The sequence below is a fragment of the Spinacia oleracea genome, chromosome 5 (genome assembly GCF_020520425.1).
Source record: "Spinacia oleracea cultivar Varoflay chromosome 5, BTI_SOV_V1, whole genome shotgun sequence".
NCBI classification, from domain to species: domain Eukaryota; kingdom Viridiplantae; phylum Streptophyta; class Magnoliopsida; order Caryophyllales; family Amaranthaceae; genus Spinacia; species Spinacia oleracea.
The window spans coordinates 91,265,460-91,280,258 of NC_079491.1; the positions used below are offsets into that span (position 1 = coordinate 91,265,460).

The window sequence follows — 14,799 nt, forward strand, 5'->3', positions numbered from 1 at the left end:
AATCGGTTTTCCATTCGACTTTGATACTCGAAAACAACCATAAAAGTCACTATAAGAAACGTACATTTAAATTGCTCATTTTCTCTCATTTCTGTGAATCATTCTTGGATTCACTACCAATCGAGGGAATTTAATGTTACCCTTCTAAAAGAATTTATTGCAGTAAAAGATATTTAATTATAAACAATAATTAAAACATACATTGAAGCATGCAAAGTCTAAACATTTATCATGAGTAATAACTTGAAAATTAAACCAATCATGCAATTTAAACAAGTCATTGGCATTTTATTCGAAATATTTAGTTCCGGCAGGTGTGAATAAAATGAATCCAAGATCCTTAAATTATTGAAGAATTAAGCACATTATGTATTTAGACACAATTCTAAAATATTTTAGGTAAGAAAATCCTTTGCTAATAGTCTAGAAGCTACTCTTGGTTGATAGGTATGTCTAAGAACTTATTAGGTAAACCTATCCCATTATCCACGACATAAAAGGACTCCTTACATATATCGTTGAGTTCAACCAAAATCAACTTGTACTCACAACTAATTGTGTACTACGATCAGAAGTGACACCTCGGTATGGTGGAAAACTATCACTAATTGATCGAAAAATGTACTTACAACACTGTGTACCTTACCCCTTTAGAATCAATAAGTAACACCTCGCTATGGCGGAAAACTATTACTAGATTGATGTAAAGGTTATCCAAGTAAGTGTTATTTTAAAGTTTGGAACTTAGGTCTCTTACTATGTTGGTTAGATTTTAAGTTAACTAAAATCCTTAATCATGCAACATAATCAAGCCACAATCTCATGCATTATTAAGACATATATAAAGCAATAAATAACTTCAAACATGAATAAGATTTAAATGTGATCTAGTATGGCCCGACTTCATCTTGAAGCTTCAACTTCAAACTCCGTCTTGAAAATGGATTGGAAACTCCGTCTTGAATTTCACCATGGGAGGCGCCATTTTCTTCAAATAGGATATGCTATAATTAAACTAATTATAACTATTTGATGGTACGCAGATCATATTTAAATAAAAAATTTGGTGCATTAGACCAATTTTACATTGAAATTAATGGTACGCATACCATATTTACTATCCTATTTGGGTCATACTAGTCACTTTCCATAACCTGCAAAACAGTACATTTACAATATATCATTCATCCATTCATTTATCAATGAATGACCCACATAGCAAGTTAGTAGAAAAAGCATGCATCACATAAACATTTGCAGCAACTAATCAAAGATTCCAACAATCTACAAATTATTCAACCTTATTAGTTCTAATCGAGTTGTTTTAACCTTAAAGGAATAAAGACCTAATAAAGAGTTTAATGACTAAAATCTCCCACTAAAACCAAGCATTTACTTGCTTTACAATTTTTTTTTTTTTTTTGGCAAATAAAATTCTTTATTACCAAAGAGGGGAAGCTAGCAAGCTAGCAGCAAATAATACAGACCAACAGGCCAACCAACAAAACAACATCAGCAAGAAATAACACAGCTAAAAGAAAGCTAGCCTAAAACAGAAGTAACTGCTTCTGATCATCAGTAGCTTTACAAGCAACTCTGAATTTGATCTCCTTCAAGACATCAGCAGGGCTCAGGCAGGTTTGAGTGAAAACCTTAGCATTACGTTGCAGCCAAATACTATAAATACACTCAGCAAAGAACATCATCAGCAATTTGCATCTGGCACTAGTTCTCTTTGCTACTGATATCATCCATCTTAGCTCCAAATCAAAAGTGCTAGGGGTCCTGCTGAACTGAAGAGCTACTAACACCTTCTGCCAAATATCAGCTGAGTAAGAGCATTCAAAGAACAGGTGTTGGACAGACTCAGGGCAGTTAGCACACAGAGGGCAAACATTTGTGCTCACAACTTTCCAAGTGAACAATCTATCTAGAGTAGGCAGCCTACCCCATAAAGTAAGCCAAGTAATAATCAAGCTTTTGGGAGTAGCCTTGTTATTACAGATCAACCTTCTCCAGTTAACTTTCTCATGGGATCCCAACAACTTTTGGTACATACTCTTAATAGAAAATCTTCCATTCATGCTTTACAAATTTTAAACATAAAATTGTATTTCCTAGTCCAACCGGAAACTTACAAATTTATTTAAAATTTAAACCTCACATAAATTAATTTTTAAATCCCTTTTATTATTTTCAGTTGATTAAAATTAATTAATTATAATTTTACCAAGGTTTTAATTTTATTACAATAATTAGTATAAAATAAATTATAATAATTAAATTAATCAAAATTAAATTCCAAGAAAAATTAAATTACAAAATTAAATTTAATTAAAATCGTTGTTCAACCGAAAATGAAAAAACGAAACGAAACAAGATAATCGGCCAAAGCAAGGAACATGGGCCTTGGCCAAGGCAAGGCATGTGGGCGCAAGGCCCATGCCTCGCCAAGGCTTGCAGAGTCGCAAGAGCTGACCGCCCGCATGGCCGAGGCCATCGCACAACCAGGCCCTTGGCAGCGCCTATTGGCTCGACGCCATCGCTGGCTACCGCTGCTTGCTTGCTTGGTTTGCGCGCAAGGCACGAGGGCATCCACCGATGCCTCGTCGCCATCGCTTGCTGGGCACAACGCGGGCTGGCAGACGCGCATGGCTTGAAATCCATTGCACGCTGCCTCGACACCAGCACTGTTGGGCGTGTGCAGCGTTGCCCTTTCGGCTCGATCACTCGCATAGCACACACTGTACAAGCGATGTGCCCGTGTGCGCGCGCTCGTGCCTTGCTCTCTGCCTTGTACCACATGGGGAACGAGCTCCCTTGCTCGTCGTCGCATGCCCGCACTATGCAACACCCCTTGAGGGTAACACTTAACTTACATTGCTTCGTGCGTGCAAGTTTGTGAACGAATCATAAAAATCAAAACTTTTATATTTAAATTTGACGACAAATTAATAATCTTTATTAATTTCACTAAATTTAGGCGAAGAATCAAAATTTTATTATTCAAATTAATTTTCGATTACATGATTTCTTAGGGGTTAAAATCTAGCTCATAAAATTTTAAAATATTTCGATTTTAAAAAATTTTATGGTGGTTTTTAATCATATATAGGATCCTAATTAAATTATCAATTAATTATTAAAATCAAAACAAATTCTAAATAATTTAAATTCAACAAATTAATTATAATTACAAATTAGGTTGTATAATTAACAAAATTAGAACTTAAAATTGTTAAACATATAAAGTAGGTCAATCATAAATTCAAGATTTACATACAAGATTCGCAAATATTTAATTTAACATCATAAACAATACAAATTTTGCATTCGAAAAACTAAAACCCCCGAAAGGTCATAGTTAAGCTTCGAATTGGGAATTTTGGGTTAGGCATCAAATCTTTGATTTTTGTAAAAAATTTAAACGTCGTTTACATCCGATATTCAGTATAAAAACATAATATTTCGACCATTATTGACAAAACTATCGAAAAATCCTGCGAATATATAATCAAATAATAGCACGAATTTGCAATCAATTATGATGTGGCCTAAAACAAACGCCACCTAGGCTGTACCATGAAGGCCCAAAAAGAGGGCCTAAAAGGCCCATCAGAAGATCCTGAGACCCACCTACTCAGGAGGAGCCCATTTCTGAGGCTTTCAAGAAACCCAAACGCTTAAAAGGCCCACCAAGTTCCAATCAAATCCCCAGCAAGGCACGTGTCCTGATCTTGCACAAACATCCAATCAATGCAGGACCAATTCCCAAGAAACCCTTGCACTATAAATAGTGCAGATCCCTAGGTAAACGGGACAATCAATTCATTCCCACCAACCTAAAACTATCTTTTCTCTGCCTTCTCTCTACAAATTACTTCTCTCTCTAGCTTATACTTACTTAAGCATCGGAGGGAATATTCCTACGGGAATATTCTTGTTTTGCAGGATGCCAGAGGTTCGTGCCAGCTCGTACTTGATACCTTCGAGGAATGTGTGACACGTCATCACCGTAAAAGATCCCACAAAAAATTACATTTACGAAATTAATCACCCCTTTAATTCATTGCAAATTTATAAAATTTAATCCATGTTAACTATAATTGATTCTGGAATTAATTAGAGGTTCGTGATACCACTGTTAGGTTATGAATAAAACAATAATATAATTCATGCGGAAGAACCATAAAGCCATAATCCAAATTAATTGCCACATAGTCAATTAGCATAATTTAGGTTACATACAATGTGATGCGTGCCTTCCCTAGCTGCTCCCGAACCGAACAAGAACAAGTCTTTAGAGCCCCAAATGTTGCCCCTCCGTAGAAAGTCCACAACACGTTCGGATCCGCCTTAGGTTTAACCAACTAGGATTTTACTTAATGTTTTATGTATTCGGGTTAGGCTATATTATGTTTTCCCTTGAACACAATGACAGTAAAGAATATGATTTTCAATGTATAATTTTATGAGGGCATAGCCTCATATTTATAGGGTAGGAAATAAGGAATTTGAGTCTTACTAGGAAAAGAATTACCAACCCTACTAGGATTGAAATTCTTATCCTATTAGAATTGTAATATTAATTAAACTCTTAATTAAATCAATTCCAGTAGGACTAGGAATACTTAATCCAAAGTTACTTGGGAATTAAGCAATCGGACTTTTCTTGGAGCCCAAGTCGAAGCAACCCAACGCAGCCACAATGGCGACGTTGGTGCGCGTGCCTGCCATAGCCCAGCCGTAGCCGCAGTTGGCCGAAGGCCCAGCGTTGTAGCCTTGCTTGGCGGGCTTGCATTGCTGCTGCTGCCTTGCTTGCTTGGCGCGGCCCACAGTGTTGTTGTTGCGTTGCTTGCTTGGTGCGGTCCACTGTGTTGTTGCTGCCTTGCTTGCTTGGCGCGGCCCACTATATCGCTGGCCCATCGGCTGGGCACTAGTGTTGGGCTTCGTGCTTAGTGCTATACGCTCGGCCTTTGCTTGTCAAGCGATGGGCCGGCTCGCTTGCCGACTTGTCGCTCGTCGAGCTTTCGATTCGTTTTCCGATTCTGGAATCCATTTCCGTTTCGAACAAATATTTACGTTTCCGTTAATATTTCCGATTCCGAAAATAACTTCCTTTTTCGACAATATTTCCGATTCCGGTAATATTTCCGTTTCCGGCAATATTTCGGATTCCGACAATATTTCTACTTCCGATAATATTTTTCGATACGAACCATTTTTCCGTTTCCGGCAACATCTACGACTTGGATAATATTTATATTTCCGTCATGAACCATATTTCCGTTTCCGGCAATATCATCATTTCCGGAGTATTCTTTATTTTTCCTTTTGACGATTTCAGCTCCCACTGGAACCGAGATCCGTCATTTCCGAATGATCATAAATGGAGTACTTAATTAATAATATATTCACTTAAATACTTGATCCGTTCACGTACTATTTGTGTGACCCTACGGGTTCAGTCAAGATTAAGTTGTGGATTAATATTATTAATCCCACTTGAACTGAAGTGGCCTCTAGCTAGGCATCCAGTTCACTTAATCTCACGGAATTATTAACTTGTTAATTAATACTGAACCGCATTTATTAGACTTAGCATTAAATGCATACTTGGACCAAGGGCATTATTTCCTTTAGTGTGGATATATAGGCATGGCTTATGTAACGCATAGTGCGCTGAACATCATTGGGTAGTAACATCGTTACAACTAGCTCCGATTTCTCCAGTGGCACAGGTAGCCATGAGTCGATCCTCACTTCTAGAATGTTGGTCAGAGGGGTCGCTGTGACAAGGTAGGGGAGCTCCATGGGTTGCCCTATGAACAATGTCTTCTCTAGGGTCACCTTCAACTTGACCACGTGGGGGGGGGGGGGGTGGATGTCCATGGGGGACGATGACTGGTTGAGAAGGCATGATTGGCCGTTGTCCATTAGCTACTGTGGGATTGTTGGGGTCTTGTGAACTGGCATGAAATACAATGGGGTAGTTTTCTTTGCTTGGGGGGGGGGGGGGGGGGCGTTAAAGGGAGTTTCAATGGTGGGCCTTGGGATAGAATTAGAGTTTGTTGTGGTTAGGGATTTTTTATTGCCTTGAGATAGCTTTTTAGACTTTTCTTGATATATTTTGGTTACAATCCTTTCTCCACTGGGAATCTGTCTAGGTAAGGAATTTAGTCCTAAATTAAAGGTGACAATTCTAGGAATATTGCTACTATTAAATTGAGAATTTTGACCCAAATCAACTGTCCCATAATTAAAGGGATTTGCATCTTGACTGGCTCCAACAGAATCCTTCTCTAGACCAGCGATTTGTGTATCCTATTCCGTATTAGTCTCCTTGAGGGCCAAAAATCTCGATCCATTACCCTTATATCCGCCGTGATTATCGGTAGGGTTGGGGGCCAAACATTTGTTTCCATTCTTGCTGGAATTAACCGCTGCCTTGGCACCACCACCTGTGGTGTTTGTATTGGTCGTAAATGTCTTATCCACCCTATGAGGTCTTTTGCGGATTGGCTTTTTTACAAGCATCCATGAACCATAATTCTCCTCTTCCTCTGGTCTGTTCTTTGGTTGGTTTTGGTTGGTGGTAGTGACTTGTAGTTATGCTTCTAATGCTTGCACCTCTGTGTTTCTGGCAAGCAGGATGCCTGGACATTCAGACTCACCGTGACCCATTCGACCACACTTAAAGCATATCATACGAATTCCTTCGTATTGGACCTTCCAAATCTTGCCCTTCAACCAAAACTTTGAAAGAAGAGGCTTCGATAGGTCTGTCTCCACACTGAGTCTCGTAAATTTCCCCCTATCCGCTTAGGCGGTGGATTTGTCAACTCTGAGAACTTTTGCGATCTTCGAACCTATTTTTTTTAGGAAGTTCATAACAAAGTATTCCATCGATAAATTAGGTATGCGCACCCATGCCGTTAGAATTTTGATGGGGGATTCGTCTGGTACGAAATTAGGTACCCATTTAACAATAGTGAGATAGTTATCATCAATCTTCCACGGCCCCTGAGTGAGGACAAACTGGTAGTCCGATGAGTTCGTAAACCGAGCAATGAAATACTTACAACCAATGTTTGTGAGTGAGAGTTCACCACGGATATTCCATTTTTTCTTTCGTCTTCGCATAAGTCCCATGTACCCAATGCCTCCGTCGAACATCTTGATTATCAGTGAATTCTTCCAGGGATTACGCATCCGACGTTTCTCCTCCTTGGTCAATAAAATTAATGGGCAGTGTTGATCATTAGAGATGTCTTCCGGAGTCGTATCATCATCTGAGATGTCGTCCTCTTCTTCATCTGAGCAACTGTCCATAGGAGTTACTTGATTTATGTTGGTTTCCCCACGGACCATGTCACGGAATGACATGGGCGGCAGGGGGACCTTTGTTTGTGGTGCTGGACCTTCCTGCAAGTCTTCATGACCGATGATAGTGTTTTCTCCCTCCACTACCTCATTCATTACGTCATCATCTGTGACTATTGGATTCTTATTGAAAATAAGATGTGTAATCGTGCGCTTATACTTTTGTTTTTTATTGGATCGATGCAGTTGTCTTGCTCTTCTATTGATTCTGCAGTAGCTTGGTTTTCATGGTTAACACGAGGGTTTTCCATAGAGAGAATATTTTTAGTAAATATATTTGAGTTACAAAACATACCTAGAATCAGCAAACCATACACTCCCAAATTACGTCATAATTATGAAATCTGGTTATGAAATTGATTCACTAACCATATAGAGTTTAATACAGATCACATAAGTACATCTTAACATATTTTTCATTTTCAAACAATACGATCATGAAACATTAGTATAGTTTAATACTTTAATATAATGTTTTACTCACTGTCACTCCATCCCTCAAAACTCAAAAATCACCAATTTAAAAGTGACTATGAAGCTCTTAGAACATTAAGCACATGAACCCGATCAAGGTAGTTCAATTCAGTAAAATACTTATTTTAATAAAATGAAATATTCTAAAATCTATTTTGCGACCCTCAAAATGCCAAGCTCTATATGAAAAGCAATCAGGGTCCAATCGGATCAACTCTAATCAACCCAAGTCCAACCTATTAGACAAGTTGAGCCAGTCCAATGTCAAGATCTCTATTAAACCGTAATTTGGACTTTGTTAGAACTCTTTATTGGGCTATTTTGGCCTTTATTCTTAGTAAATACGGAGTAGGTATTATTAGAGTGAAAAAATCAAGCAAGGCTTGGGTGTTTTGGATAGAAGACCAAATTCTGTCATGTATCTCTATTATATAAAGGAACAGCTGAGGTTAAATAGGTAAATACACTTTTCGTGTCCCCAAGCAAAAAGACCAAATTACCCCACCCTCACTTTAACCCCAGCCCCATTCCAAACCCTAAAAATGTTGTGCTCTCTCACCGACGTCACCGCACACTCTCCTCCCCCTCTCTCTTCTCTTCTGATTTCTTCTACTCCCCCAAAACCTTCTCCTCGCTTCATCCTCTCCTCCGTCCATCGCCATCACCATCACCATCACCATCACCGTCTTTTATTCTCTATCTTCGTCACGAAGCCGTTGAAAACGCCGGAAACTTTAAAGCGTGACGGGAGGAGGTAAACATGGATGAGTCGCCGCCATTGAAAAGACGACCTCCGCATTAGGATCCTGCAATCCAAATTCACCCTCCTCCAAATCACCGTTGTCGCTCAGTCGCCGACCACCGTATACTCCGCCGCTTTCTTAGCGCTGGGCAGTTCTGCTGCTGCTTTTTGGTAAATTGTTGGATTAATATTTGAGAGTGACCATGTAAATTAACAATTAACAAAGAAGATGTAGTTTTTTTAGTTTTTCACGGGTTACTTATGTTAATTAGATACAAAGATGATTTACTTTAATGGGGTTAATAAAAGGTAATCTGATTAGTTTGATTGTGTTTGTTTGTGCAGCGTTTGATCGGTGATGCTGCTAAGAATCAGGTTGCCATGAAGCCTACGAACATTGTTTTTGGTATATGTCAGTCTTTTACTTCTCCGCTTCTTTTAACTTTTGAGTGATTCTTTGATCAGGCTTATGAATTTTGTGTTGGGAATTTGAATATAGTCTATCTGGATGTTTTGGTTGTGATTATTTGGTTAATTATATTTAGTGTTTGGAAAATTGTTGAAGGTTGTGTTTCTGGAGTATCTTCGTTGTAGAATTCGAGTAGGATCATTTATTCACGTTTGTATATTGTTTCGATTTTCTTAACGAGATTTTAGATTTCTTAGTCATTGATTTGTTCTTAGTATGACTTTTGAAAAATAGTAGTGTTTCAATTAGATGGGCTGCTGTGGAATTTAAAATCAATTTTGAGGACAAATTACTACTTATAACTTACAATTAAATTTGAATGTTCATGCTATATGTCACTAGGAAGGATCAACCCTAAAATAATTAGGAAGGCTCAATCGAAATTCAAAGTAATTATCTCTTATTTTTTATTTTTCGGGTTTTATTTCAGTTTTAGGGTTTTTATCCAAATTCCAATTTTAATATTTTATTTCAGTAGATGGAAGCATGAGAATAAAATATAAACGGGTTCTTATACTCCAATTGATTCAATTGATTTAATTCCTCTTCTTGCTAATTCCTGTGAAGACTGACTCCTCTTTCATGTCTTAATTAGCTTATTGAATCCTCTTTCTGGACATTGAGCTAATTCCAATTTATTCTGAAATAACAGCCACAAAATTCAGTTTTAGGGTTTTTATTCTGATATGGTAATTTGTTGATTTCTGCTCAGTTTCTTCATAAAGAGGTTTCTATTCGAATTGCGCGCAAGCTATTGAACTTGATAATGCGTTATTGAATTCGGGTGAGATTTCAACAATTTTTATTAAATTTTCATTTTTTCCGAATTGATTCTGGAGATTTTGTTGATTTGATGTGTTTTTTTTCCTATTTTTGTTTGAATTTCTTAACAGGCTCTTCAATAATCAAATGGTATGACATCTTACCTAATTTAAGTTTAAAATCTAGCACCCACGATTTAGATCTTTATTAAATTTTTATCCGAACACTCAATTTCAATGATTTCAGTACGTGAACACCTTCTCGATGTTTCAACTTCAGATACCGTCTTTATGCAAGAAACTCCCATAAAAGTGTTGACATCCAACTTGATGATTTTGGCGCGATCCTGGCAGTTCAGCTGCTGCGGGAATTAAAAGAGGCAACTACGTGTCAATACTCTACACTCCTGGTAAAGTAAAAATCTCAACTACTGAGCTCAATAATTTTGTCATTTATGAATGCCCTCACCCCGTGTGATAGGTCTAGATGACCTTCCACCTGTTTGGAAAGACACGTCTATTTGAGCTGCAAAATTACGCAGTAGCTTATTTCACTACCTCATTTTTATAATCCCAATTTGCTGAAGATATACAACTTTTCTTTCATGTTTTTAAGTTGATTATATAATTTCTAATTTCTCTGGACAACGTATTATATCAGAAAGTTTGTGATATAAAGATGATCAGAAGTTTGTGACAACGTAATAGAGATCCCAGATTAATAAGTTTGTGTTAGTTTGCTGGGAGCTTAATCTGATACTTGGGGGATTCAAGGTATCGGACTTTCAAAAAACAAATAATATAAAAAAGGCAAAAGCAAACAGCAGGAATGAGATTTCTTATTCCAACCTGATTCAGATATTTGCTAAACAAATAGGCTTATTTGTAAAGTAAACTCATGTCTCAAGGCATGGACTAGATTTCTAAATCCTAAAGTTGTTACCAAGTCAGCGAGTCCGTCACAAATAATTTTAATCACATCATATCAAATTTTGTAAGGAATGAAAAGCGTCCGTAGTCTAATATATGGATAGGACATAGGTCTTCTAAACCTTTGGTATAGGTTCAAATGCTATTAGACGCAAATAATTATATCGCGAATCATCTAATTATATAGTTAGATGATTCGCGATCTGTAAACTCATAATTAGATATGACAATCTAATAGGAATCTAATAGTCATCCTCAATAATATAAATTAGTGATATTAATGTCCAATCTAATAGTGATATTAGATTGGCTTCCGTAAACGAATTAAAATCTCATCTGGAAGGGTAAACCTAATGTACACCTAATCCTCTATTAGTCTTTATCTGAATGATGACTTTAATGGGCTTGGTTTAATCTCCAACTATCTATGCATCGTTAGCTTATATAATAGAGATAGAATAAGAAGCCAATCTAATGTGAATCTAATGCATAAAATACGAATAAGAAGCCAATCTAATGTATAGAATAAGAAGCCAATCAAATGTGAATCCTTCTCCTGTGTAGATACATATCTACTTAAACAAAAAAAAATTAAATTTGCAGATACCCAATGAAATATTTGTCTGGAAAATGCTTAAATTATCAGTCTTATATGCAATTACGTATGAAATTTATATAATAGCAAATTTAATTTCAAAAAAAAGTGCATGAAAACTGGTTCTAAGATGTTGGGGAAGAAGATTCTGCAGAAGTACACAACTGGGTTCTGTAGGTGCAGTTTGATTTTCAGATTTCTGATATGTGCAAATTGGTTGTGCTGTTAGTGTTTGCAAGCTGTTTGTTGTGTTGTTACGGTCTGCTGCTATGAGTTGTTCATTGCAGCTCTACTTTCTGTTGCTAGGTTGTTCCTGCTGTACGCAGGTTGTTTCAAGTGTTGTTTTTCTTTTGTTTTTCCCAACAGCAGCTATTGTATTCTGCTGCACTGTTCTGCTGCTGTCTTAGCATTATTGTTGCTAGGTTGTTCTGTTTTTGCTAAACTGTTTTTTTTTTTAGGGTGCGGTTTGTGCACCCTTCTTTGTTGGTTGTTGTTTCTTTCCTTAACTCTGTTTTTTCCACCTTTTGTTGCAAAATCCCTATTAGTATTTTTTTGGTTTTAGCCAAATTATGTTGGACCGGTTCCTTATGTACGAGTATAGTGAGCTTTTGTTGGTTTTAGATTGTGTTGAATTTAAGGTAAATTGAAGAAAGTGCATCTCAAGAAAACTCCATGGTATCTCATTTTTATTTTACACAGGGGTGTCGATGACTGATTGATCTTCCTAAGTAGGGAGTGATAATTAGAGGTTTTTGAGGGTCTTTCGGGGAAAATAAGAGTGCATCATATTGATCTTCCTTGATCTAATTCTAGCTCCTTACTTTTGTGTTTATAGAGGTTTTTTGGGTTTTATAAGCTTTGCAACATGCACATAGCTCATGGATGCAACTTTCAGTGACATCAACACTAAACTATATTGTATGTATATAGGTAGCTCAGTGGAAGGATTGCACTAGCAAAAGATTGAAGATTTGAGCTCACAACTTCAAACTCGGGCAACAATTCAAGCCTTCGGACTTGACCAATGTCATCTCCAAGAATGAAAATTCATTGAAATAGATTCATAGATTTGAGAACAATTGCGAACATTTTCCACTTCAGTAATGAAATTTTGATCTACCGTTGTGATATATTAGTTGTAACAACACAATATTAAGTTTTTATAAGATTTCGCACACATCGCGTACATATAAGACTAGTTTGGCTATAATATAAGACCGCAATAGATAAAAAGCACAACAATTATGTAGTAAATCAAATCATACAGAAAAATTAAGTACTTGACAAAAAAATGTATTTTATTTTAATAGATAGATTATTTTATATGTGATAACATGATATTTGTAATTAATGTATTTATTAATTGGGATCCTATTAATAGTGCATTTGTGCTAGAAGATTATCAGTAAACGCTGTTAATTTTTTTTCCCATTTTTATGTATTTATTAATTGATTTTACTAATCTAGAAGGTTATACGGAGTTGTATTTTACCATTTTTATGTACTTATTATTTTTGACAATATCATCGGCCGGTCTATATTATTAATATTTTCAAACAGAATATTTACATACCATGATATATAAAAAGAAAATACTACAGAGTATTTCATTCGAAAATACAAAGATTAGGCTGTCTCGTAGAGTGGTAGTAAAATTAAAGTCATTATTCATATATTACTCTAATCTAATCTACATACATATATATATATATATATATATATATATATAAAGAAGACATATTTGCTGAAATATTAGAGCGCCACCTAGGATTACTATTGGTTTCGGCCAAAGAAAAATAAGATTTCTAATTTATTTTTGAATTAATAATCAAGTGTCAACTAGATAATTAATTAGGAGTCACATAGATATTTTAATTAATTAATTACTAATATATACAACTCCATCCAAAATCAAACACTCTTATAATTAAAAAATAAATCTAAAATAAAATTCATCCAAAATAAAACACTAATCTAAAATAAAATTCATCCAAAATCAAACACTCTTATAATTAAAAAATATATCTAAAATAAAATTCATCCAAAATAAAACACTAATCTAAAATAAAATTCATCCAAAATCAAACACTAATCTAAAATAAAATTCAATCTAAAATTAAACATTAATCTAATATTAGATCGCCATGTAGAAAATCTAATATTTTCGGCCAATGAAAAATAATATTTTGAATTAGAATAGTCGAGTGCCACGGGATAAATAATTAGGCTCCACGTAGATATTTTTATTAATTAATTATTAATATTACGCGTATACAATTTCATCCAAAATCAAACACTCTAATAATTAAAAAAATAAACCTAAAATGAAATTCAATCCAAAATCAAAAATAATCTAATCTAATATATATATATATATATATATATATATATATATATATATATATATATATATATATATATATATATATATATATATATATATATATATATATATATATATATAAAGGAGGCATATTTGCTGAAATATTAGAGCGCCACCTAGAATTACTATTAGTTTCGACCAATGAAATAAAAGATTTCTAATTTATTTTTGAATTAAAATAATCAAGTGCCACATAGATAATTGATTAGGTGCCACGTAGATATTTTAATTAATTAATTAATTAATTAATTAATATATATACAACTCCATCCAAAATCAAACACTCTAATAATAAAATAAAAAAATCTAAAATAAAATTCATCCAAAATCAAACACTAATCTATAATAAAATTCAATATAAAATCAAACACTAATCCAATATTAGAGCGCCACGTAGGAAATTCAATGCTTTCGGCCAATGAAAAATAATATTTTGAAATTATTTTTGAATTAAAAAATTCGAATGCCAAGTAGATAAATAATTAGGCGCCACATAAATATTTTTTATTAATTAATTATTAATATTACGCATATACAATTTCATCCAAAATCAAACACTCTAATAATTAAAAAATAAATTTAAAATGAAATTCAATCCAAAATAAAAAATAATTTAATCTAATATATAAATATAGTACTTGGTATATACAAAAGTTTTATTTTAACTTTACAATTTATTAGAATCCGTGCATTGCACGAGGAGGCATATTTGCTGAAATATTAGAGTGCCACCTATGATTACTAATGGTTTCGGCCAATGAAAAATAAGATTTCTAATTTATTTTTGAATTAAAAAATTCGAGTGACACGTAGATAATTAATTATATATTTTAATTATTTAATTACTAATAAATACAACTCCATCCAAAATCAAACACTAATCTAAAATAAAATTCAATCCAAAATATAAAAAAAATGTTATTTTATACAATTATAAAACTTAAACTTATTTTCTAAAAAATCAAAAAAAATCACAAAAATTAGAAAAACTGTCATTTAAATGATTAATTTAAGGAGGTAATTAAACTTACTGGATTGTCCTTAGCAGGGCAGGAATTCCCA

At 34.7% G+C, this 14,799-nt stretch overlaps 1 protein-coding gene and 1 long non-coding RNA gene across 2 annotated transcripts; one reads left to right on the forward strand and one right to left on the reverse strand.

Annotated features, from left to right (window-relative positions):
- Positions 1-1,547: 1,547 nt before the first annotated feature.
- LOC110777343 (uncharacterized) lies at positions 1,548-2,084 on the reverse strand. Its single transcript, XM_021981947.2, has one exon. It carries the CDS (start codon positions 2,082-2,084, stop codon positions 1,548-1,550), a length of 537 nt encoding a protein of 178 aa, XP_021837639.2.
- Positions 2,085-8,656: 6,572 nt separating this feature from the next.
- On the forward strand, positions 8,657-12,469 carry LOC130461003 (uncharacterized). Its single transcript, XR_008921287.1, has 5 exons — positions 8,657-9,005; positions 9,781-9,852; positions 9,962-9,980; positions 10,110-10,239; positions 12,285-12,469. It is a non-coding gene; the product is annotated as an uncharacterized lncRNA (long non-coding RNA).
- Positions 12,470-14,799: the final 2,330 nt, after the last annotated feature.

Excerpts from the sequence above, each read along its gene's own strand:
- LOC110777343 (XM_021981947.2), bottom strand. The coding sequence starts at position 2,084 with ATGAATGGAAGATTTTCTATTAAGAGTATGTACCAAAAGTTGTTGGGA.